The sequence below is a fragment of the Rhinatrema bivittatum genome, chromosome 4 (assembly GCF_901001135.1).
Source record: "Rhinatrema bivittatum chromosome 4, aRhiBiv1.1, whole genome shotgun sequence".
In the NCBI taxonomy this organism is placed as follows: Eukaryota; Metazoa; Chordata; class Amphibia; order Gymnophiona; family Rhinatrematidae; genus Rhinatrema; species Rhinatrema bivittatum.
Window position 1 is genome coordinate 121,309,419 of NC_042618.1, and position 22,890 is coordinate 121,332,308.

The 22,890-nt window shown below is 43.4% G+C and overlaps 1 protein-coding gene across 1 annotated transcript in view; it reads right to left on the reverse strand.

Moving 5' to 3' along the window:
- Positions 1 to 9,681: 9,681 nt before the first annotated feature.
- GALNT16 (polypeptide N-acetylgalactosaminyltransferase 16) overlaps positions 9,682 to 22,890 on the reverse strand; it is a 403,191-nt gene continuing 389,982 nt past the window's right edge. The window contains exon 15 of the mRNA XM_029598802.1: positions 9,682 to 16,962. Coding sequence (XP_029454662.1) covers positions 16,825 to 16,962 — 138 coding nt within the window. The 3' untranslated portion in view covers positions 9,682 to 16,824. The remainder of the gene's footprint in view (positions 16,963 to 22,890) is intronic.

The window sequence follows — 22,890 nt, forward strand, 5'->3', positions numbered from 1 at the left end:
GCTATTAGCATTTGATGTGTTGTAATTGAACATTGGTTGCATGCAATGGAGTTGTATATATTGACCTATGCTGCGGCCATATCCATCCAATAAAGGTCTTCTTTGCCAACATTGTTGGCAGAGTTGTCTCTTACGAACGCTGTATGAGCAGTTGGGGGATGGGGGGACGGAGGGCGGTGGAAAATTAATGGGTGGGCCAGAGGAGGCAGCCATCTGCACCTGAGATGGCTGAGCTGAATCAGCCAATTAAATTCTCTCTGGGAACATGCATCCAGGTCATGATACTTTCAATCGGGTCTCAGGATGTTTTCCATCGATTCACTAATTTATATTCTCTTTCAGGCAATAAAATAGATTCCAGCCCTTCCTCTTTCTGGCTCAGCGTGCCTCGCTCCTTTCTCATTCTCTGGTCACGTCTCTATTTGTCCATGTTCTCTCTCTGGTGTCCTTCCTCTTGTCTTCCTTTCCTTCAGCAGGGCATTTTTCATTAGTTTTCTCAACCTTCCCTCTTTCTACCCTTATCCTTCCTGCTCCTCCAATTTTTTTCTGTTCTCTCCTCCCTTTCTTCCTTCCTCTTGTACACTCTTTTATCATTTTATCATTTTATTTAAATTTATTAATCATGTAAAAAACAAAACCTAGACAATGTACAGCATAAAGCACACATAAAATATGAATTATACATTACATACATGTATCAGCAAATGTACTTGAACATGGACAGACAGTGGCCAGATCAGGAGATGCTTGCAATAGTGCCTTAGCTTAATAAAAAGCCTGCTTAAACAGCCATGTTTTTGATAGGGATCTGAAAGTTTTTAAACTGTCTGCTAAGCTCAGTTCCACAGAACAGGTCCCTGGTTTTAAACAGCCTGGCATAGGATGGAGAAGGGACATCAAGAAGGCCACTTTGTGAAGAACGAAGTTGTCAGGTGGGGCAATATAGATGCAATAAAGCATTGCCCCATGAAAAAACAGAGTCAGAAATCAATTTATAAGTAATGACTGCGATTTTGTACTTAATACTCTCTCACCTCTCCCCCTTCCAACTGCGTTCTCTCTCCTTCTTCCTCCAGTGCTTACTCCCCGATCCTTCTTTACTCTCCCCTCCATCTTGTGCTCTTTCCGTGCACCTTCTCTCCTTATTCCTGTGCTTTCTCATCCCTAGCACTTCCTCCTGCACTCTCTGCATCCCACTGGGCTTCTCTATTCTTTTCTCCTATGTCTATCTCCTGCACTCTCTCCACCTCCTCATTTCTCCTGAGATCTTCTCTTCTCCCCCTTTTTCCTGGGCATTACCACCTCTTGCCTTTCCTCCACCATTGCATTCTCCATTTGTGCTCTGTTCTCCCTTTCCACGCTCTCCCATTGTCTTCCTCCTGCATTATTTCCTCTCTCTTCCTCCAGCCCCCTCTTTCCTTCCTCCTGCACTCTGCTCCTGCATTCTCACATCCCTGCTGGGTGTGCTGGTCTCTCCATTCCCTGACACCCCCCCCCTCCCCCCTTCCTTATGCAGGTACTTTTACTCTCCTTTCCATCTCTCTCCTGCAGGTGCTTTAGCTGCCCTTCCTATCCCGCATGCTAGTTTGATCCTCTTGTGCTTCTATGCACCTCCTTCCGACTGAGTCCCCCCACCCCCATCCCCCTCCCCAGCTGAATTTCTCCGGGCTGCTGCATCCACTCCAGCCCCAGCGCATTCACCTGCAGAGGGGGAGAGGGAAATGTTCAGTGGCTGATTTTATCCGGGTCACTGCTTAATTACTCGGGAAACACTGTCCAAAAATGGTTTCCTCAGTGACATCCCGCGCAAGCTTTCTTACAGCCATGTACCAAACTGATGCTGTGGTACCCCAGTAATGAAACCAAAACACACACACACACACAAAAAAAAACCCCCTCCAGGAGCCACTCTGTGTAGGTTGGTGTTGCAGGCCCTATACCCTTTTGGTAGTCCTCCTTTGAACTGCTTCCATCTTATCACTCTCTGTAGAACTACCAGAACTGAGCACAGTACTCAAGATGGGAGTCGTCTCAAGGCAATCTACAGTATCCCTGGGGGGCCGGGGGGGGGGGGGGGAATTCTGCACAAAAAAATTAAAATTCTAGGCATAATATTTTAAAAAATCTACAAAAGTCTATATATTTTATTTATCAAAATAACACAGTATAGTTGCTGTCTTTAAGTAATTCAAATTACAATGTAGAAAAAGTTGCTATTCAAACGTTACTACATTACTCCTGGGGGAAGCTTTAAAATGTAATCATCCCCTACCATCCTCCCCCTACTCTACAACTTGTCCCCACAAGCCTCTCATCCCCAGCCAATTTCTCATCTCTCTTTCCTTCCAACAGCCTATATTCTGTCTCTTTTCTCTATCAGCCTCTCTTCTCATCTATCTCCCATTTCTCTTCCATCCATCCACCCTCTTCACTTCTTCTAGTCAGCCTTTGCTGCTACTATTCTTTTCCCCAGTCAACCCTTACCAGCTTTTTTCTCTCTCATGCACTCGCCCCCCACCCCCCATCCGTTAATCTCGCTTTCCAGCCACACTCTAGCCACCACTACTTCCAGGCTGACCCCTGCAGATCCAAATGCTACCTTTTTCCTCTGGTCTGCATGGCCCAATGATGCCCCCGGCTATTTCCACTTCTTTTTCCCGGGGCTGGATATAAGATTTTGGCGCCCATAGGCAGCGCAGTAGGACAAGGACAGGGTATCCCTCTAGGAGCTTGGGCAGCGGAGATTCACCACCAGAGATTGCAAAGCAAGGAAGGGCTGTTTGGCAGGAGTGCCACAGTGATGCCACTTTGAAGTGTCAGTGGTACATGGCTCTAAAATAAAAGGGGAAAAGGCATCTCTTAGGCCTGTGCATTTGGCGCCTTCAAAATTTGGCGGCTTAGGCATTTGCCTATGGCTAAATCTGGGCCTGCCTCCTCCTTCCTCTCGCATGCCTGATGCAGTGTCCATTGTGCTTGCTTTGGTTTCCACTGGCTTGCTGCCAAATTCTGGACAAAAACTTTAAATTCTGTGGGGCAGGGGAATTCTGTATTGCACAGTAATACAGGAGTTTTGTACTTGGGGTACAGGCATAAAAATCCTATGAAGGTTCCAGGCAGAAGGAGAAATGACTGAGAAAAAAATATATATGCTAGGCAATCCCAAGAAAGTATAATACTAAATAAACATGCATTTAAGACTCACATCCACTGATCTGGTTCCCAAACAGGGCCTGTCAACAGAATAAAATAATCGAAAACTATTTCTGTGAATATTGTATGTGCTCACTCCTATCTGTGTTCCTCCTCCCAGCAGATGAGAAAGGTCACCTACACTGCTTTATCATGGTAGCATCAACATGAGCAAGAAGTGAAAAAATCCAAATAAATGACAAAATGCTAGTGAATAAGTACATAAAAACTTATTTGGATTTGTTTTTCACTTCCTGCACACTTTGACATTGTCGTGGCAATGCAAATTAGGTGGACTCTCATGTTTCAAGGGAAGAAGGACTCAGATAGGGGTGAATGCAGATGCGCTGCCCTTGTTCTTGATATTTTGTCCCTCATGGTGGTTTGGTTTGGGAATGCTTTGTTTAGGAGCCTCTGCATTGAACTGAACTTGCACTTTAGCTGTTTCAGGCTCAGGAGAGCTGTAAAACCCTACCTGGGCCAGGTGATATTGTAAATGTCAAGGTTTGCACCTCTTATATTTCAGCCTGCACCAGAGGCCAGCGTTTTCCTGCTGCACTAGCTTAGCTCTTCTATTTAGGGGCCTCCGCACTGAACCGCACTCACACGTTAGCTATTCCAGGCTCAAAAGAGCCATGGAGGGGGCCAAACTATGTCGTGTGAGGGCAGGGCCAGCTGATATCATTGAAATGGGCGGGGCTTGCAACTCTTCTATTTCAGTTCCTACAACATGGGGTGCATTAAACAGGGTTGCCCCTTTGGTGCAAATTCAGTGTAAGTTAGTCAGGTGGTTTATGGTGGTTGGGAAAAGTAGAAGAGGATTAATTTGGTCAAAAATCACTTTTTTTGTTTTTTTGGGGTCATTGTTTGGGATCATGTATTGGACCAAGAAAAGTCCTGAAGGGAATTCAATAGCAGAGGTCAGGGGCTATGAGCATTACGGCCTATTATCTTTGGAGTCTAGGATGTCTGGAGTAGTATGTGCTTCATGTTGCTTAGATGCCTATATACTAACCTGTGGTATTTACCATGGTTAGTGGCTAATTTGGGTGCAATTTTGCTACAGATGCTAAAGAGATCAGAGCTCATTAGCATGGTTGCAAAATTGCAAGAGATTTTTATCATACATTACCATGGCTATGAACTTTGCATGCTTTTGGCCAAGACGATACATGAACCTGGTCTGGGAAGTGATGGCTGAAGCAAACTGCTGCAGAGATTTAACCTCTTCTCCTATGGTCAGCCAACATCTTTTTGGAACCAGGTACTGATGAGGCAGCAGCAAATGGGGATCACTCTTGCCTCTGGAAGACCACACGTTCAAAAGGGTAAGTTTTGCGGGCATGGGAGTGGGTCAATCTCAATTAGGGTTTTGCATTATTTTGGGGGGAAGGGGGGTATTAATTTTACATTTTTGGTCTGCGAGGGGCATAGGGGTCTGGGTGGAGGGATCGCTAATGCCTCCAGATTCTTTCACTGACACTTGGAGCAGGTAGGCAGGGGGAACTTTGCACAGTCCATGTGGCTCTTTTAAATCCCTATGGTGGTTCACATGAACCCATCTGTTCCTGGGCCCATCTGGGAAATTAACTACACCTGTTGAGATGTAGTTTGGTTTTTTTTTAATGCAAAAACAGATATGCAAAGCCATTTTAACATAATGCTACATTAATGAGCTGCTATGTGTGATTTTTGCATCGCAACAACTCATGAATGTGGCGTTTGACTAAACGTTTGTGTGCAGAACACTACACGTAAAAGTTTATTACCGTGAAGCAGAGTTTTGTAAAATGTTTTCATAAAAGGTGCTTTCACAAAACATTTGAAGCAAAACACCCACATTTGGCATTTGTTGATGTTTTGCAAAATTTTTCAAGGCAAAAACCCTTTTTGCAAAAAAACATTTTGCAGCTTAGAACATCAGCCTCTTAGCCTATTATGACATACCTGTTGTAATGGGAAAAAGGTGGTGTGAGGTCTAAGAGGAAGGAATTAGAACATAAGCTGCTATTACTAAATTGTGTCTAACGCAATGAAGAATATGTGGCACTAGGGCCACTAGATGGTGTGATGGTGCCACATATTACTATGTTCTATGATTAACTTTGAAAGGTTAGAAGATTGTGCTGTTACAATGGGGAAGTTTCCAGAAAAAGGAAAGTGCAGGGAGGTGTGTGCCAGGGTAGGAATGGCAGTGTGACTCAGTTAAATAGGAGAGTATAAGAGTGTATCCTAGAGGCATAAAAGGAAGTTTGGAAGGAGGCAGGTCATCTGAGGAAGAGGTCTCTGTAGGGTCCATGACGTACAAGTGATTGGAGGAACAACCTGTGCTTCACCCAGAGATGCTACGGATGCTGCGAAGTGTGGAGGCCTGGGTGCTTCCCACAGCCCCTGGGGAGAGATGTTTGAGTAGGAGGATTCAAGTGACAGAGAGAGAGATTGGAGGAATCTAAGGTTTCAGAGGTTGAAGTGGAGCAGAAGAGTGTGTTGGACTTTGCAGAGCCCAAAAGGAAGTAGTGTCTGCAAGGAGTTCCAAAGGGGTCGGGCGATGCATCTGCCTAAGGAAGGGGATGCGTTGCCTGGAGCTGTCAAGTGTTGTGAGACTGAAAATTCAGAGGAGAGACTTTGGAAGAGAGACCGTGGGGGGCAAGAAAGAAAAATCCCCGAGGAGAAATTGTGGCAAGAGATTTGTGTGCAAGTAAGCTGGGACTGCAAAGGCTCTGGGAGAGTAATGAAGAAGAGTAATAGTGTAGCATCTGGGGAAGAAGGGAGTGGTCTGTGATTCTTGATCAGTGAAGTGACTGGAAATGGACTGTGATTTTAACCTGATGTTTTTCCTAGTAAAAGTATTTTTTTTTGTTTTAAAATGAACTTTCTATTTTTTGGAACTCAGTTGAGGTGTAGACTTTGGAAGTTCTGTGAGAGTGTCCTCGGCCTAGTTTGGGTCTTGCAGGTGGTCCTGCCCCATAGCCCACAGTATCTAGAGAATTGTGGAGGTTCCCCGCCTTGACAGAGTTGCTTCAGTGGTCCCCGGGACTGGGAACGTGGACCCCCGAGGAAGGTACAGTTACAAATAGATCCTTGGATTATAATCAAGTGATTATATTTATGCACACCAGGTTGATAAGGAATAAATGGGATCCTTCATTTTAAGTTTAAACTGATTTTCACCCTAATTTTAGGCTGATTAAGGAGCAGCTCCAGAGCTTCAGATACAGTCTTTGAAGGCCTCTAGTAACTTCCGGCAGTCAGTGTGGGCCAAGGCACCTACAGAGTTTCAATTTCTGCCCCCCCCCCCCCCCAACCAGTGAAAATGCTAACCCTCCTTGTCCCGCTAATGTGGTGTTTCAAGTCCCACCTCCCCTTCCCCCTCTCCTTAGATAGCCAAAGTTCCCACTGCTTGATGCCAGCAATGCAGCATTTGAGACAAACCATGCCCACAAGGCTCCCTGGCCCTGCAAAAAAAGAAGTGCAGTGCTGCATACCATGGGGGCCTCATGCTGAAGGAGACAGTAGAAAGCTGGAGACCCCACTAATAAGGATGAATGCTCTTGCAATGGGGGGGTGGGGAAGAGGGAGATTCTCGGGGGGGGGGGGGGGTGAGGTGAGAAAGGGACTTGCTAGGCAGAGGAAGGGAGGTAGAGATAGGGATGCGGGTGAGTGGGGGAAATCTACTTAATATTATTTTATTATCCTGGCTTCTCCACCAGAATAAACTCAAGATATTTACCCAGAAAAATGGCTCACTTTTTTTCCAGTGATTTTTCTCCTGCATTTGTTCTTGTCATAATAAACCCTGATAAATTCCTGGGCAAAATGTAAAAAATAAATATAGACTAAAAATGAAGGTCCCTATGAATAAAGTAGAGTTTCTCCATGATTTTATATTAGGAGAGCAGATGTTTTATTATTTTTGTTTTAAATTTATGCAGGGTTTTAATATTTAAAAAAATAAAATAAATATATTTTATATTTTATATATATTATATTTATATAATAAATATATAATATAATATATTTATATAAAAAAATAAAAATATTTTTTTAAAAAAATAAATAAAATATATATTTTATTTCTGAGAATATTCAGCCGAATTTTAAAAATGGCCATGCGCTCTGCGCGCATTTTCAAAAGGGCCCGGCCACGCGTGTAAGTGCCGATATGCACACAAGGGCCGGGCCCTGAAAAAGGGGCAGGCCGGGGAGGCATGGTCTGGGCGGGGCAGGCGGAGGCCAGCCAGGACAACATAAGCCACTGTCCCAGAGAAGCGCACGTAACTTGCTTCTGCTCCCGAGAAGCAGTAAATAGAAAAATAAAAAAATTCGGGGTAGCTAGGTAGGTTCCGGCAACCTATTGTGGCCTAGGCCTATACAAGGCCGAGGCTTTGGTCTTGGCCTAGGTGTAAGGACCAGGACTCGAAGCTTGGTCTCGATGCCTAGGCCCAGGCTGATGCATCGGCCTTGTGTAGGCCTAGGCCACTGCGATCTCAGCCTAGGTCATATACAATGCTCAGGCTTCCACCTGGGCTTAGGCCTCGGATCCCCCCCAGACCAGGTAAGTGAGAGCCGGAGAGGATCCTGGCCCCAGTATCTTTTCGAGTGGAACAGATGAGAAGGGTTCATGGGTGGTTCCATTGTTTTTTTTCATTTATTTTATTATTATTTTTTTAAATGTATGATCCATTTTTTTAACTAAATAAATTAAATAAACACTAGAAAAAATGAAATTTGTGGGGAATCAAACCCCCCAAAATGAAACAAAACTACATTTTTTCTTTTCTCACCCCTAGGGATAACAATGCCAGTAAAAAGTAAGGGGTAGATTTTCAAACCGCGCGAATTGGCGTACTTTTGCTGGCGCATCAGGCGCCATCAAAAGTACGCGGGATTTTAGTAGATACGCGCGTAGCCGCTAAAATCCTGGATCGGCGCGCGCAAGGCTATCGATTCTGTATAGCCGGTGTGCGCCGAGCCGCGCAGCCTACCCCCGGTCCCTCCGAGGCCGCTCCGAAATCGGAGCGGCCTCGGAGGGAACTTTCTTTTGCCCTCCCCTCACCTTCTCCTCCCTTCCCTTACCTAACCCACCCGCCCGGCCCTGTCTAAACCCCCCCCCCTTACCTTTGTCGGGGGATTTACGCCTCCCGGAGGGAGACGTAAATCCCCGCGCGCCAGCGGGCCACTAGCGCGCCGGGACGCGACCTGGGGGCGGGTACGGAGGGTGCGGCCATGCCCCCGGACCGCCCCGGGCCGTAACCACGTGCCCAGGCCCGCCCACAAAACGCTGCCGACACGCCCCCAAAACGCCGCGCCGACCGGGCCCGCCCCCCCCGACACGCCCCCCTCGCCAAACCCCGGGACTTACGCAAGTCTGCGCTCGCCGGTAGGCCTATTGAACATAGGCGCAGGGCCCTGCTCGCCTAAATCCGCCCGGATTTAGGCAAGCAGGGCTCTGAAAATCCGCCCCTAAGGATATAACTTCTCATTTTTCTCTTTTATAATAACATTGTCATTGACTGAATATAGGGAAAGTTAAACCAGGCCAAAACTTTTCAAAGTTGACATGTGCATACCTGGGAACTCTCCGGATTTGGCCCGGAGACTCCGGAATTCTTAAAGAATTACCGGGTCTCCGGGCCAATACCGGAAATCTCCAGGTGCTGCAGCAAAACCAATCTGCTTGGACCCGGAAAGAAGAAAGGAACATCATTGGTCTTGCGCAGCTGAAAAAGGAGGAACTCGACAGTGTTTTTACCATCTCCGGAACTTTTTAACTCTTAACTTTGCTTCCTCGTGACACCACCTGCTCCTGCGCAGCCTGTTTCCTATATTCAGCCACTTGCCCGCCACATCCTGTTTGCCTTGGCCAATCGACATTGTGATTTCCTGCCCGTGCATCAAACGAGGAGTAGGAAACAGGCAGCGTCCACTTCCGCAGCGCAGGAGGAGAAGGAAGAGGCTGCTGCTGCTCCATGAGCCCAAGTTAGAGTCTGCTGTTGCTAGTGTGTTTTGAAAGGGAGGGGGAGAGAGAATGAATGAGCATGTCTGTGAGAGTGAATGAGTGTGTATTTGTGTAGGAAGAGATCTGAGAGTGTATGCAGGTGAGTAGGAGAGAGCTGAGTACAAGTGAGCATGGGTGTGAAAATGAGTGGGCATGTGTGTATGGAAGAGGGAGAGACGTGAGTGGGTGTGTGTTGGTGGGAGAATGGCAGAAGTAAAGGTATAAATAGACATGTGAGAATGTGAGAGAATGAGCAGTGAAAGTAAGTGTGAACATGTAAGTGTTTATGAGAGCAAATTTGTGAGCAACCGGTCCCACTGTGCAGTTGCCCTCCCCCCCACTAATCCATGGTAATCTCAGGGAAACTGGAAGTCAAAAGTTCCCAGGTATGGACATGAAACGTAAAACTCAGATGAATATGTCTGTATTGATTTTATAGATTACTGGAGACAATGGTATCCACTGAAACAGAACAATCAAAGAAGCAAAGCACATATTTTCAGATTGGATTTAATTCCAGGCATTTATATAGACAAATTCCTCATGAACAGACTGTGGCACATGCTTTGGTGAAGAAATAAAAATATTGTGTTCCACACAAGTCAGTTTGGCAAAAGTGCATTTTGTAATCAGAAACAAAGGCTCTTTCAAACCAAAATCTGTACGTCAGATGTTGTAGAGATCGTAAAATGAACCTTTTCAGTTTACAGTGCATTTGCTACTGTTTGTCAAGAACATTTATTTTTAATTTTTAGGAGCAGCCTACACCCATTTCTTGTGATAGCCACAATGTTCACCCACATTTCTGCTTATCAGAACAGTCAAATGTCTAATGGAGTTCTGTCAATGGTCATGAACAGTTTGTAGGGAATGGCAGAACGTCTGCAACATCCAAAGAATGCATCCCAGCTTGAATTTTTCTCCATATTCTCAAGCTGACTATAACTCAGTTTGAACTGAAAATAATTAATTTTTGTAGTTTAATTGGAATTGCGCATCTTGATTGGGTTTTCAATTTTTTAAAGTGGTGTATATTTGTTAATGCGAGTCCATCATGCTGACTAAGGGTGAGCCCTACCATAGCTTTTCAACTGTGGCAGCAACCTTGTGATAGTCGCACATCATGGTCACTGTCTTCAGTGAAACTGGAAGGTGGACAAAAACATAGTCACAAGGGTACATCATTGTACGACAAAGCCAAATATCGCCTAAACTGGTCTAATAGGAGAGGAAAAATATCTCCAAACATTTACCAATTTACACAGTTCAGGAATTTTGCAAACTAGAGGCCCAATAGATTATCCAAATTACAGCTATTTTGGTCCCCATTCAACAGGTAAGGTCAAAGTTCAAGTGTTTAACCTCCATCAAGTTCAATGTTGACAAACTCTGGTCAAGTAGGGTTAAATTTAACTTTTATCAGGTCAGAGTCCTTTGTGGCCTGAATAAATAGATCCAAATCAACTTCCCTGGTTCACCCAATCATAATTCAAAAGTATGCCTAAGATTAGTTAAAAGAATCTAGTTTGCCATAAACTGTGTCTTTGAAAACAAAAACAACATCATTTTGCAATACATTAAAATGAGCTTTGAAGATGTTATGTTAGATTTGATTTTTCAAACCATTTCATACGGAAGCAGCTTGTTTGCAACCTATTGGATTTTTCTCATACTACTTGAGCACTTCATTATGGGGCCTATTTACAAAAGTGCAGTATTTGTACCATGGGGAAAGCTGCTGTGGGATTTACTAAAATGCAGTACCAAGTATATCTCATGTTAGCTTTTCATTCATCCCCAGCCGTAGCAACACAGTATGGTGGCTCTTCATCCTGAGGCCACCATGATTTAAAAGGGAGCGCATGATCCCAGAAAAGTTACCCCATTGAAGTATCCTAAAAATCCATAGGAACCATCCTCCGGCACCTTGATCCATTAAAAACATGAAAATGAGTAAGAAACCGCTTTAGGCCTCACTCACCAATTAAGAAGCCCTGCCCCCTTGATAAAATCCCCTCAGCTCCCCCCCCCCCCGAAAAAAACTCATCTGAAATCATGGTGGTCTATTGGAGGCCAGAGTGATCTCTACCTGCTTCTGCCCTGCTGGCACATGAGAAATGGGCAAAGGAGCATCACGAGGTCAGCTGGCACCATCTTGAAAAATGGTGCCAGTGAAGCAGGAGCATGTAGGGTTTGCTCCTGCCCTCACTAGACCAACAGGATTTCAAGTAATCTTTGGGGGGTGATCTAAGGGATGGGTGGAGAGATCTGGGACAGTATTTTTTCAAGGGGCAGGGATTCATAATGGGGTGGGCCCTAATGGGGCTTAAAATGGGTTGAGATTTAGGAGGGTGGTTGGGAGAGGGGATATCACTGGATCCTGAGCAATTTTGGGGCTTTTCCTGTGGGAGGGGATTTCTGGGGCCATGTGGCCCCTTTAAATGCCAATCCCAGAAGCATCAGAAAATGCATTAGCATTCTATTGCTCCCCTAGGAAGTTAACTACACCTCGAGGTATACTTAAACTTTGCAAGCCACATTATTTACTGAAAGGTAAAGCAAACAGTGTTATTTGATTTGCATAGTAATAAGCTGCTTTGTGTACACCGGCATGCAATGCAGCTCATTACCATATCTGCAATATGCCACATTTATGGGCCTGGAAACAAGTGGGCATTACATTCTGCGGTTTTTTTTTAACGCAAGGTAAATGCTGTTATATCACTTGTGAACACGTTAGTGCAGTTTGGTAAATAAGCTCCCATGACAGCCTTGATTTTCCTGAAATCTTTATGGGTATGTATTAAATTATTCAATACTAGTTGGTATTGTATTGTTAATGAAGTAAGAATGTCACTTTCTGGGAATCATGCAAACCAAATGTCATTTGCTTTGGCATTTAATCTGCTGTGAAAAACTTTCTCTGCCCTATGCACCCGAGAAATGGGCTATATTACCATTATGTACAAAAACATGAAAATATCAGTTTATGTAGAAAATAAAAATGTTTTCTTTACAATAATGGGAAGAAACTAGAATAGGGAGTCAAGCCAAGGAGCTGTAGTCTTACAACATAAAACAGTCCATCAAAAGGGTGAAATTTTCCAGTAAGCAGAGGCTGTGAAGTAGTGGGGCAAACTTCAATGAACAGATGGGGCAGGAATAATGATTCAACAATTCATCAAGGACGTTAGAAATTCTGGACTGGTCAGAATGAGTGGCATGGTCGTACGTACTGTAGTTTGTCAAACGATAAGGTCTAATTTTCTGGCCTCTGCTTAATTTTTTTCTTTTGATGCATAAAAACAGGCAGTTAGTCACAACTCATATCTACACATTGACAATCAGGGGAATGAACAGGAGGCATCAGCTTTGTCCCCTTCACCATACTGCTGAATTTCAGCTCTGTTTAGTTCATCACCATGCTCTAATAACTTCAAAGGTATAAATAATCCACAAGAAAGAAACACTTTTTTTTCCCAGTGAAAAGGAAATTCTAAAACAAGAGGCCAGCGTAGATACCTAGGATTAAGATCAGAAAATATTTCTACACAGAAAGGGTGGCAGATGCATGGAAAAGTCTCTCAGTAGCAGTGGTGGAAGGAGAGTAACAAAATTCAAGACAGCATGGGATAAGCACAAATGATTCTTAAGTTGCCAAAGTGTAAACAGGATGACAGAAATCAGTTGAGAACTATGGCAACATAACAGCAATTAATCTGGACTGACTGGTATACCTATTTTTTTTACACTCATTTTCATTTGAGCTGCTACTTTATTTACATTTTCCCACACTACCAACTCCCACATTGGTAACAAGCCTTGACTCTACCTCATCCTTCTGGCTCTTAATTGCTCTTCCCACGGCTTGTGAAGCGTTGGTGGTATCGTATGCAATTGAACACTGCGGTGTGGGGGAGATCCTCTATTAGGGTTGCCAAATTTTGAAAAATTAAAAAACCGGCCAGCCCTTCCACCCCATTCCAGCTCACCTCTTTCTCTCCTGCAGGACAAATATCTCCCCACAGACCATCCGCTCCCCCACAGACTGTATTTTCTTGAAGCAGGGGCTGGTCCGAGGCCTGACTGTGGCGGTTGCAGCACAGCATCATGTTGTGAAGGTGCCTGGGCTGGGGACTGAGCCAGCATGCACTCCTCTGCTCCTAGACCCCATCTCCCACAGGGAACCAGAAGAGGGTGGTGCCACCATGCGGACTGGCACCAGGGCAGGTGCTGGTTTAGCCACCAGCCTGGGTGCCTTCACAACATGTTTCTGCTGCTAGCACAGTCAGGCCTTGGACTGGCCCCTGCTTCAAGAAGGATATGTCTGAAGAGAAATAGGGTGGGGGAAAGAGTTTTGTGGGGAGGGGAATGCAGTGGCTACAGAGACCGGTAGTTGGCAAAATACTGGCACTCACATTGCTGGTTTAAAGAACTTCCCGGCCATTGGAGTTCATAAAACTGGCCAGGCAGACCAAATACTAGCTGGTTGGCAACCCTACCCTCAGTTTTACTGTCTAGTGTCTAGATCTCCCATTCACTCATCTCCTCTTCTTCTGGCTAATATCTGGGTGCAGGAGCACTATAACAGCTCCATTTAATGTGTCTATTTGAATTTGTAGAAAATAAGAATAATCATAACTCACTAACACTGTATACTTGCAGGGGTAGTGGTCTTTGTATACTATTTCTACAGTACTACTCGTAATATCCAATTCTGATAATTGTTTTGAAAAACTTACATTTTTTGAGTTGGTTGGAAGATGCTGGACACTTTAGAAGTAAAACGTTTAAGTTATAGATATCTAGACATCTATGGATATAGATATCTAAAACAATCAAAAATTCAAAACTGACCATTTGAACTTTTCACGTCTTACTAAGAGCACTGTATAAGGACAGTTTTGTAAGAAAGAACTTCTTAGACAACAAAAATGTGTTTCGGGCTATAAACCTTTTTTCTTATTTTTAATTAAGATTCAACCCCTCTAGGCTCAAATCTGAGAGTGTATAAAAAAAATGTACCCTTTCCCTGTTCATAGCTTACAGGGTAATTATTCTACATTCTTATGATTTTCATGATAAACTTGACAAATATCAATGCAAATTGTTGGATATTCTTCTTGTTATCGTATTACAAATAGTACTTAGCAATTGGAGAAACTGCAGCTTGCTGAACAGCACCTTTTGGTGGAACACCATATGCATGCTTTATAGATAGAAAGTGGCTCCAGCAGTTACATTTTGCCAGAAGAAACACATTTATTTGGAAAACTTTAACAGACTTCCTAAATTCCTGAAGATGGCCAAAAATCCATATTTAAAGACTAAAATATATGCATATATTCCCCGCATTCCCTGCTATTTTCATATTTTGTTTTATTTGTGGGAGTGTTATTAAATGTGTAAAAATACCAATAGAAAGACTGAACATCAAAAAATGAGGCTCCAGGAAAACCACTGGGTTTTCTTATTCCATATTCCTAACTGCCATCTACAGGCAAAACAAAAAATAAGTGCAATAGAGAGATAAAACTAGAAAACATGTACTTAAATGATTCCCAAACTAAAGGGCAAATAAACATAAGCTCAATTATAAATAGGAAGGGTAACTTTCAAACAGTTTGCGGAGAGCTAAAGTCTGCGAGGACAAAGTAACCTGAATTTTTGTGCAAAAGTCTGCTTTGAAAATTCATGGGTATTCAGTGTTCACATACATAAGTGCAGGAAGTCACCCCTGCTCTGGAGCAGGTGTATCTTTCTGTGTGTATATTTACGCACATAGAGACTGATTTTTAAAACAAGCGCGCATACGCCCATTCATTGGTATATCGGTGCGTGAGCGAGGATACGCTAGAATTTTTAATTGTGCCCGCATTTACGCGCAAATCTTTTAAAATGTACCAACCACATGTAAGTATGCTTCAGATTTTAAGAGGTTACTCGGGCACAGCTAGCGCCTGTGTGTCTGCCATAGGACCATGTCGGCTTCTGCGTGCATATGTCAGCAAATTTTAAAACATGGTTGGGGGAGGCACATTCCCAGTTTTTCAATTAATCCACCAGTTTGTCCAGTTAATAGCAAGATCTTTCAGAGCCCTCTGGTTCTTCATCCTACAGGCCACCCAGTTGACCCGAACTCCTCACCTTGTCCTGTAAGCCCTAAAACTTGAGATCTACACACTTGCTCTTCATCAGGAGCAGCAGTAAAGTTAAGCAGATATACAGTGTATGCCGCTGCAGATTTCATTTTTATAATCGGAGATATGTGCGTAAGTCTTGGCCCTGCCCCAGAATGCCCAGGCCACGCCCCTTATTCCTCACGCATGCACGGGTACATATGCGCATATTTTGCAGCTTTTTAAAATCTGCATCGCTTGTGCCTGGCCCACATATACACTTATGTGGGTATTTTTGCATGAGCATCACTTTTAAAATCAATCTTTAACTTTTGAAAATCGATATTATGAATGTTAATGCTTTCACCACCCCAGCTCCATCCTCTGGAAAGCCTACCATGAGTGAGGGGAAAAGGGCACATGTAATTGAGATACATGTGTACTTCTCCCTGTGGTAACCTCCTAGACAATTTTTTAAAAGCTGATTTACATGCATAAACCAGGGTCTAAGCACAGATGACTCTCTAAGATATCAGAGCTGGTTCTAAATACATTTTTTCATGTTCTACCTTTTTAATAATGGTAGATTTAGGGCAAGTGTGCATGCCGGAGCTCTCTAATTGATGGCTGGGTGCTTGATACCTGCTCATTAAGTTCCCTCAAGTTTTCACTTAAGAAGTCTCTGATAATCCAACTTGCCACATTTATCTGCAATGTACGTTGCAGTCAATGCCACCATTCTTTCAGTGTTAATGCAGTGAATTGTTCTGCTAAGTTACACACTGCTATTATTTTACTGGGTCCTGATTAACATTGGATTTAGATTGCATTTACACTTCAAATAATACCCAGCACTCATAACACAAAAAAGCCCAGGCAGGTTTGCCACTGTTTTACCACTTTAGTTTTCCTGGCTTGTTGCAGATTGTGAAGAGTCAGGGATGTCACTGTAAGAGTGGACTGGAATTACCTAGATACATGGAAAATCCACAAATCAAAATGACTCTCCTCCCATCCTCTTCATACAGCATAAGGGTTGTTTCCTCATGAAAATCATAATGCAGTACAAGGGGACCTCAAACAAGACTGCACAAAGGAAGCAAACAAAGCGAAAAAGAAATCATCCACAAAGAGTTCATGTAACAGTTCTTCAAGTCTGATAAAGTTAGTCTATGAAGTTGAAGGCCACCTATGTTCAAATGAAGAAACCAAAGGACAGCCTCATACTGGTAGTTATTTTGATCTCTAGTCATCCGTTAGGCTGTACCCAGTTCCATGCACTATGAGGGTTGTCACATGGTATGAAGATGTCATCACTCCTTGGAGTGAAGATAGGCCAATTTGCATGATTCTGGCATGTTTTCTTAAAGGTTCTCTAATACTTCATTTTTAGCTGAAATGACTTGCTGTTGATCACAATTAAAATATCATGAGCAAGAAATGCATCTGACTGTCTTCATCCCTCCCCTTCGATCCCATAGTCTCATGCAAATGAAATGAAATGTTTTCCATGTGCCATCATGTGGCTTGCAATAGCTCCCACTGTTGACTGGGTAAATCTGGCTGGCATGGGTTGATCACAACTCTGGTCGACAGGTTGTCCAGGCAGAGACCACTGGTAAAATGCTGAACAAATTGCCCTTTCAACTTCCATTTCTAAGGAGAAAAGAAAAACATTGTAAGAAAAAATCGACTGGTCTACCAGCCCCTCTGTATCAGACTTAGGGGGTCATTTTCCAAGCGGATCGCATGCGATACCAAGATCGGGGCGGAGTCGGGGCGGCGTCAGCCCCGGAAGAGGAGGAGTCGGGGCAGCACCGGGACTGACGCCGTGAAGACTTCGCCGACAGTGAAAGGTACGCGTCTTTTTCGCTGCCAGTTTCACGTCAAATAACTACACCTTTTATGGAGGAGGTGAGATCGCTGCCGGCTATCGCAGGACTGCCCTCCCTGTTACCGCGGGATTCAAAGAGCCCGGCAGTATTAGTAAATCCAACCCTTAGTCGGATAACTTACCTGGCTAACTTAACCCCCATCCTCAACAGCCTTCAATTTAGCCAGATAAGTTTTATCTGACTAAAAACTTATCCAGATAAAATAGAGCTGGTCAGCACGGGAGGGATTTTTAAATCTCATGGTTTGTCCAGCCAAGTCCCAGGCAAACCAGACAAATCTTTTGAATATGGACCCCCCTCTCTTTCTCTCAATATCTATACCTATATCTATATATAAGTAAGGGCAAGATGATCCAAATAGTAGATATTCAAAATCAGAACTGATAATTGAATCAGTTCATACTATATAGGTCACTAAATGACTGAAATTAAAGTGAAGGATGTTTGAAAAACTGTGTTGCCATGCAAAACCCATCACACAATTTCATATGAACCTTTTTCCTGTCCTTTAAACAGTCAGATTCTCTACAGTATAAATTCTTGTTTTACGCCCAACAGCTGAAACTGAAGGGATTCTTCTCAACTACAGCTAACTTAGCGGGGTTTTTTTGTGCAATTCCAGGGATTTATTTTCCATTTCTTTATGAGCCTCATATTCTCAGATGCTACAGAAGAATCAGACATTTGACATTCTTTCTAAGCCAGTGTTATTTAAAGTAATTCCAGCCATTGATCATCATAGCTGATGACAGCTCACAAGAAATTATATCAATTAAAGAGAAACAAGTAAAAGGCAATGGAAAAAAGGGACTAGCAGAATGAATATAGAAAATAAAATACGGTAACAGTAAAAGACAATGGAAAAAAGGGACTCGCAGAATGAATATAGAAAATAAAATACGGTAACAGTAAAAGGCAATGGAAAAAAGGGACTCGCAGAATGAATATAGAAAATAAAATATGAAAACAGAGATGTTGACAGATAAGGAACATTTGGCCTTCTTTGTGCCTGGTTCCATCTCCCAGCTGTCAGTGGTACAAGCCTGACTGCCTTCACTGATCTAGTTTGGTCATTACCCTTATCTCCCACCACACTCAGGGGCGGATTTTCAAAGGGTTACGTGCTATATTTTGCGCGTAACCCTGAAAACCCATTCCTGTGTGCGCCGAGCCTAGTTTGCATAGGCCCGGCGACGCGGGCAAGCCCCGGGACTCGCGCATGTCCCGGGGCTTGAAAAAACGGGCGGGGCGGGGATGGGACTGAGGCCTCCGGCACAGTGGTCATGCTGGCGCGCGCAACCTACGCCTGCCCGGAGGCAGCCGCAAGTTCGCCAAAAAAAGTCAGGGGGGGGGGGCGGGTTAGGTAGGGGAAGGGAGGGGAAGGTGGGGGGGGGGGGCGGAAGAAGAGTTCCCTCCGAGGCCGCTCCGATTTCGGAGCGGCCTCGGAGGGAACAGAGAAAGTCATCAGGGCTCCCTTAGGGCTCGGCGCACGCAAGGTGCACAAGTGTGCAATCCCTTGCGCGCGCCAACCCTGGATTTTATAACATGCACACGGCTGCGCGCGCATGTTATAAAATCGGGCATAGATTTGTGCGCGCTGGGTTGCGTGCACAAATCTACGCCCGCGCGTAGGTTTAAAAATCTGGCCCTCAGCTTTTAGTTGGAAAAGCTTGGCCACCAGAAAGATATCCCTTCTCCCTAGCTGGGAGTTATATACAAATCAGTCTGAAGCCCATGTTAGGAAACTGGCTAGGCTACCTCCTGTGTTTGCACATTCACGTTGGTTACCTATTATGTGGAGAGTCAAGTTTAAAGATTATTTAATTTGATTTAGCTCCCATGCATTTTAATTTGATTCTAAAGGTTTATCAAGCTGTCTGCAGTTTAAAATCGTCTCAGTTTTTATTGAAAGTGCTTTCAGTTCAAGTGAGATTTGCAGAGTCTAGAAAACTTTTATTATATGGGTCTGGGCTATGCTTGTGGAATGAATTACCTAGATAAATTAAAACTAAAACTTTGATTGTAAGATTTAGGTAGTTATTGAAAACTCACTTATTCCAACAAGTGTTTTAGCATGTCTAAATGGTTGTTAGATACTGTTTATTGTGCCACTAGTTTTTAGATATTGTTTTCTGTGCCACTAGGGATGAAATGCTATGTACAATGTAAGCAGCTTTTATCTGGTTTTAGGTGTTTTGTGTAATATCGTTTAACCATTTTATAACTCTTGTTTTATTTTTATTTTTTGTATGTTATCAATGGTTTTTGTTGTACTTTGAATGTGACTATGTAACTGCCCCAATCAATACTTCTTGAAGGGTGTGGTATATAAAACGTTTTAAATAAATAAAATATAATAAGCAGTTGGTATTATAGATGTGAATCATGTGCCAGATCGTCTTAACGATCAGATTCGGCTGGGGGGAGGGGGGGGGAAATCTGATCGTTAAGATATGTGAATTGGAATCATTTCCGATTCCAATTCACATCGCTAATTTTTTTTTTTTAGGGAGGCCCGCGCCGCTAAAAAAAACAACCCACCCGACCCTTTAAATCGACCCCCCCTCCCAACCCCCCCAAAACCTTTTAAAATTACCTGGTGGTCCAGGGGGACCTCGGGAGGGGTCCAGGGGAGCCTCGGGGAGAGGAGAGATCCAGAGGGGCCTCGGGAAGAGATTTCCCGTTCCCAGGCATCAGCTGTTCTAAAAAAAAAAAATGGCGCCGATGCCCCTTTGCCCTTACCATGTGACAGGGTATCCAGGCCATTGGCCGGCCCCTGTCACATGGTAGGAGCACTGGATGGCCGGCGCCATCTTTAAAGATGGCGCCGGCCATCTTTACTCATCAGCCCCTATTATAGAGTATAGTATAATAGGGGCTGATGAGCACTGGATGGCGCCGGCCATCCAGTGCTCCTACCATGTGACAGGGGCCGGCCAATGGCATGGATACCCTGTCACATGGTAAGGGCAAAGGGGCATCGGCGCCATTTTTTTTTTAGAACAGCTGATGCCTGGGAACGGGAAATCTCTTCCCGAGGCCCCCCTGGACCACCAGGTCATTTTAAAAGGTTTTGAGGGGGGGGGGTCGATTTAAAGGGTCAGGTGGGTTTGTTTTTTTTAGTGGCGCGGGCCTCCCTAAAAAAAAAGGGTTGGGAGGGTGGGGGAGGCTAAGGGGGGGGGTCGATTTAAAGGGTCGGGTGGGGTTTTTTTTTATCGGGCCATCGGCGCCATTTTAATTAGTGGCAGCCAAAATGGCGCCGATGGCCCGAGAGTGGGAGATCGTGCCGGGACCCCCCCCCCACTGGACCACCAGGTAACTTAACATTTTGGGGGGGGGTCGGGAGGGTGGGGGAGGGTAAGGAATTGGTTTTAAAGGGTCAGGGTGGGTTTAGGGGTTGTTTTGGTGTGCCGGTTTTCTCGCCCTCCCCCAAATAATTCCTGTGCCCTATTTAACGATACAATACAAATGCCCCTGACGATAAATCGGGGGCATTTGTATTGTATTGTGCACTCTAACGATTTAGGATGATTTTAAAATTATCTGACGATAATTTTAATCGTTCAAAACGATTCACATCCCTAGTTGGTATCATTTTTATTTTTAAGCAGAATGAGATGTAAAGCAAATGACAGCAGTATGACATTTGTTTTGTTTTTATGGTTGCTTTCTAGTTTTCTTGAGGCTTTAGTCATGGGAATATTTTTTTATTTTGTGTGTTTTTATTTGTTTACTTATTGTGTTTATAGTTGTGATTTTATTTTTATGGGTGTTTAGTTGTAACCTGCCTAGTATTGTAGGTAGATGGGATATAAATAAATAATATCTAAGTCTTGCTGCATTTCATGTTAGCTGATCTTGCCTCCTCCTTGAAAGCTTGATGCAGCTGTATCACTGCTCTCTACCTGCTGTATTTGACCTTTTCCCCTTTTGGGCCCTTTAATGTTGCATGTGACCGAGCATATAGAATGCAACACTCAAACCCCTGCCCTCTAATTTTTCACAACTATTATTACCTCATCTGTATTTATCACAGTGCTCTGTATCTGTTCCAAAACCCCCAATTTTTGCACTGTTTTGGTTGCTTCTGCCTCTCCTTATAGGCCATTTCATGTGTCTACCTGCCTGTTAATAAAGAAGTATTTCCTCATATATATTTATTTATTTTAAATATTTCTATTCCAAGTATACAGAACAAATGTACTGGACAGATCAGGAGTAACACATTCATAAATCAAAACAAACCATAAAACAAATATATAAACATATCAATTTAAAACAACAAACATAATTGATCCTCTTTCCTTCCTTCAACTTCATGACTCCTTCTCCTTGAATTTCTTTTTATATGGAAAATGGCTCCTATTTTATTAAAGACTAATAAATATTTGCAAGTTTTTTATTCTATTGCCCCTTTTCTTTCTGTACTCCAGTGGGTACACTGTGAGTTCCTTAAGCCTCTATGGGTAGGGTTTGTGTTGCAGGCCCTGCATCATTTTGGATGCCCTTGCCCAGCTATCCTAAACTATCTATCCTATCAATGTCTGTACTAAGGCATGGCCTCCAGCTCCGAACACAGTACTCTAGGTGGGATCTCATTAGTGACCTATAAAAGGGCAATAATATCTCCTTTTTCCTCCTGGTAATATCTTTCCTTATATACTCAAACATATTGTTGGCTTTTCCTGTTGTATTTCTCTGATTATCAACTTTTAAGTCATCTGAGATGATTATTCCTTAGGTCTCTTTCCTTCTTAGCAATTTCCAGTTCTTGTCTTCCTAAGTGGAAAGTGGTTGATGGATTTATGGGCCCTAGCTGCAGGATTTTACACGTTCTTGCATTGTAGATGAGTTTACAAATCTGTGCCATTCATTTCATTCTTTTTCACACTTCTCAGTGTGTCTACCCTGTTACAGATTTTTGTGTCAACTACAGAGACCTTTTCCCCCTCAAGTCTCTTTGCAATGCCACTCAAAGATATTTAAAAAGAACCATTTCTAGCACCAGGCCTGAACTGCTTCATTTCCTGCCATGCTGAGTGCTATTGTTTAACCAGTTCTTCAGCCAGTTAACTTTCTGCCCTAGAACTACTCTGGCTAAATTGATACTTTTCCACCCAGAAACAATTTCCCTCAGTACCTGAATGCAATCCGCTCTGAAGTGCTGAAGAGCAGAATATAAATATATAAAAAATAAATCAAACACTTTGCTGAAGATCAGTCAGACCACAATGACTGCTTCTCTTTGATCCACAACTTGTGTCATCCCATCAAAGAACTCGGTCATGTGTTTGGCAAGATCATAAACTCAAATAGTCCAGGGTTTTAGAATCTGTTCATTTTGAGGTACTGAACTATCTTTTCTTCAACAATGCTTTCATAGCTTTGACTACTACAGTATATAGTTGCTGGCTTTAAGAATACTGTTAGTATTATTTTGGAACCTAACATCAAGAGTTAATTAGAAAAAAGGAGATTAACAGAGATGAGCGAATGATCATGATTATGCACTCTTGTGCTTATTATATAGTTGAGCAGTCCCCAAAGAATTTCATCCACATAACAGATGTTCTACATGATTTCATGATGTGTGCTTGATCTAATTCCTAGAACTGCCTCTGTTTCATCACCTAACACTCACACAACAACATAAAGCACATGCTAAGTCACTGCTCTGCCTTTGGCAGCA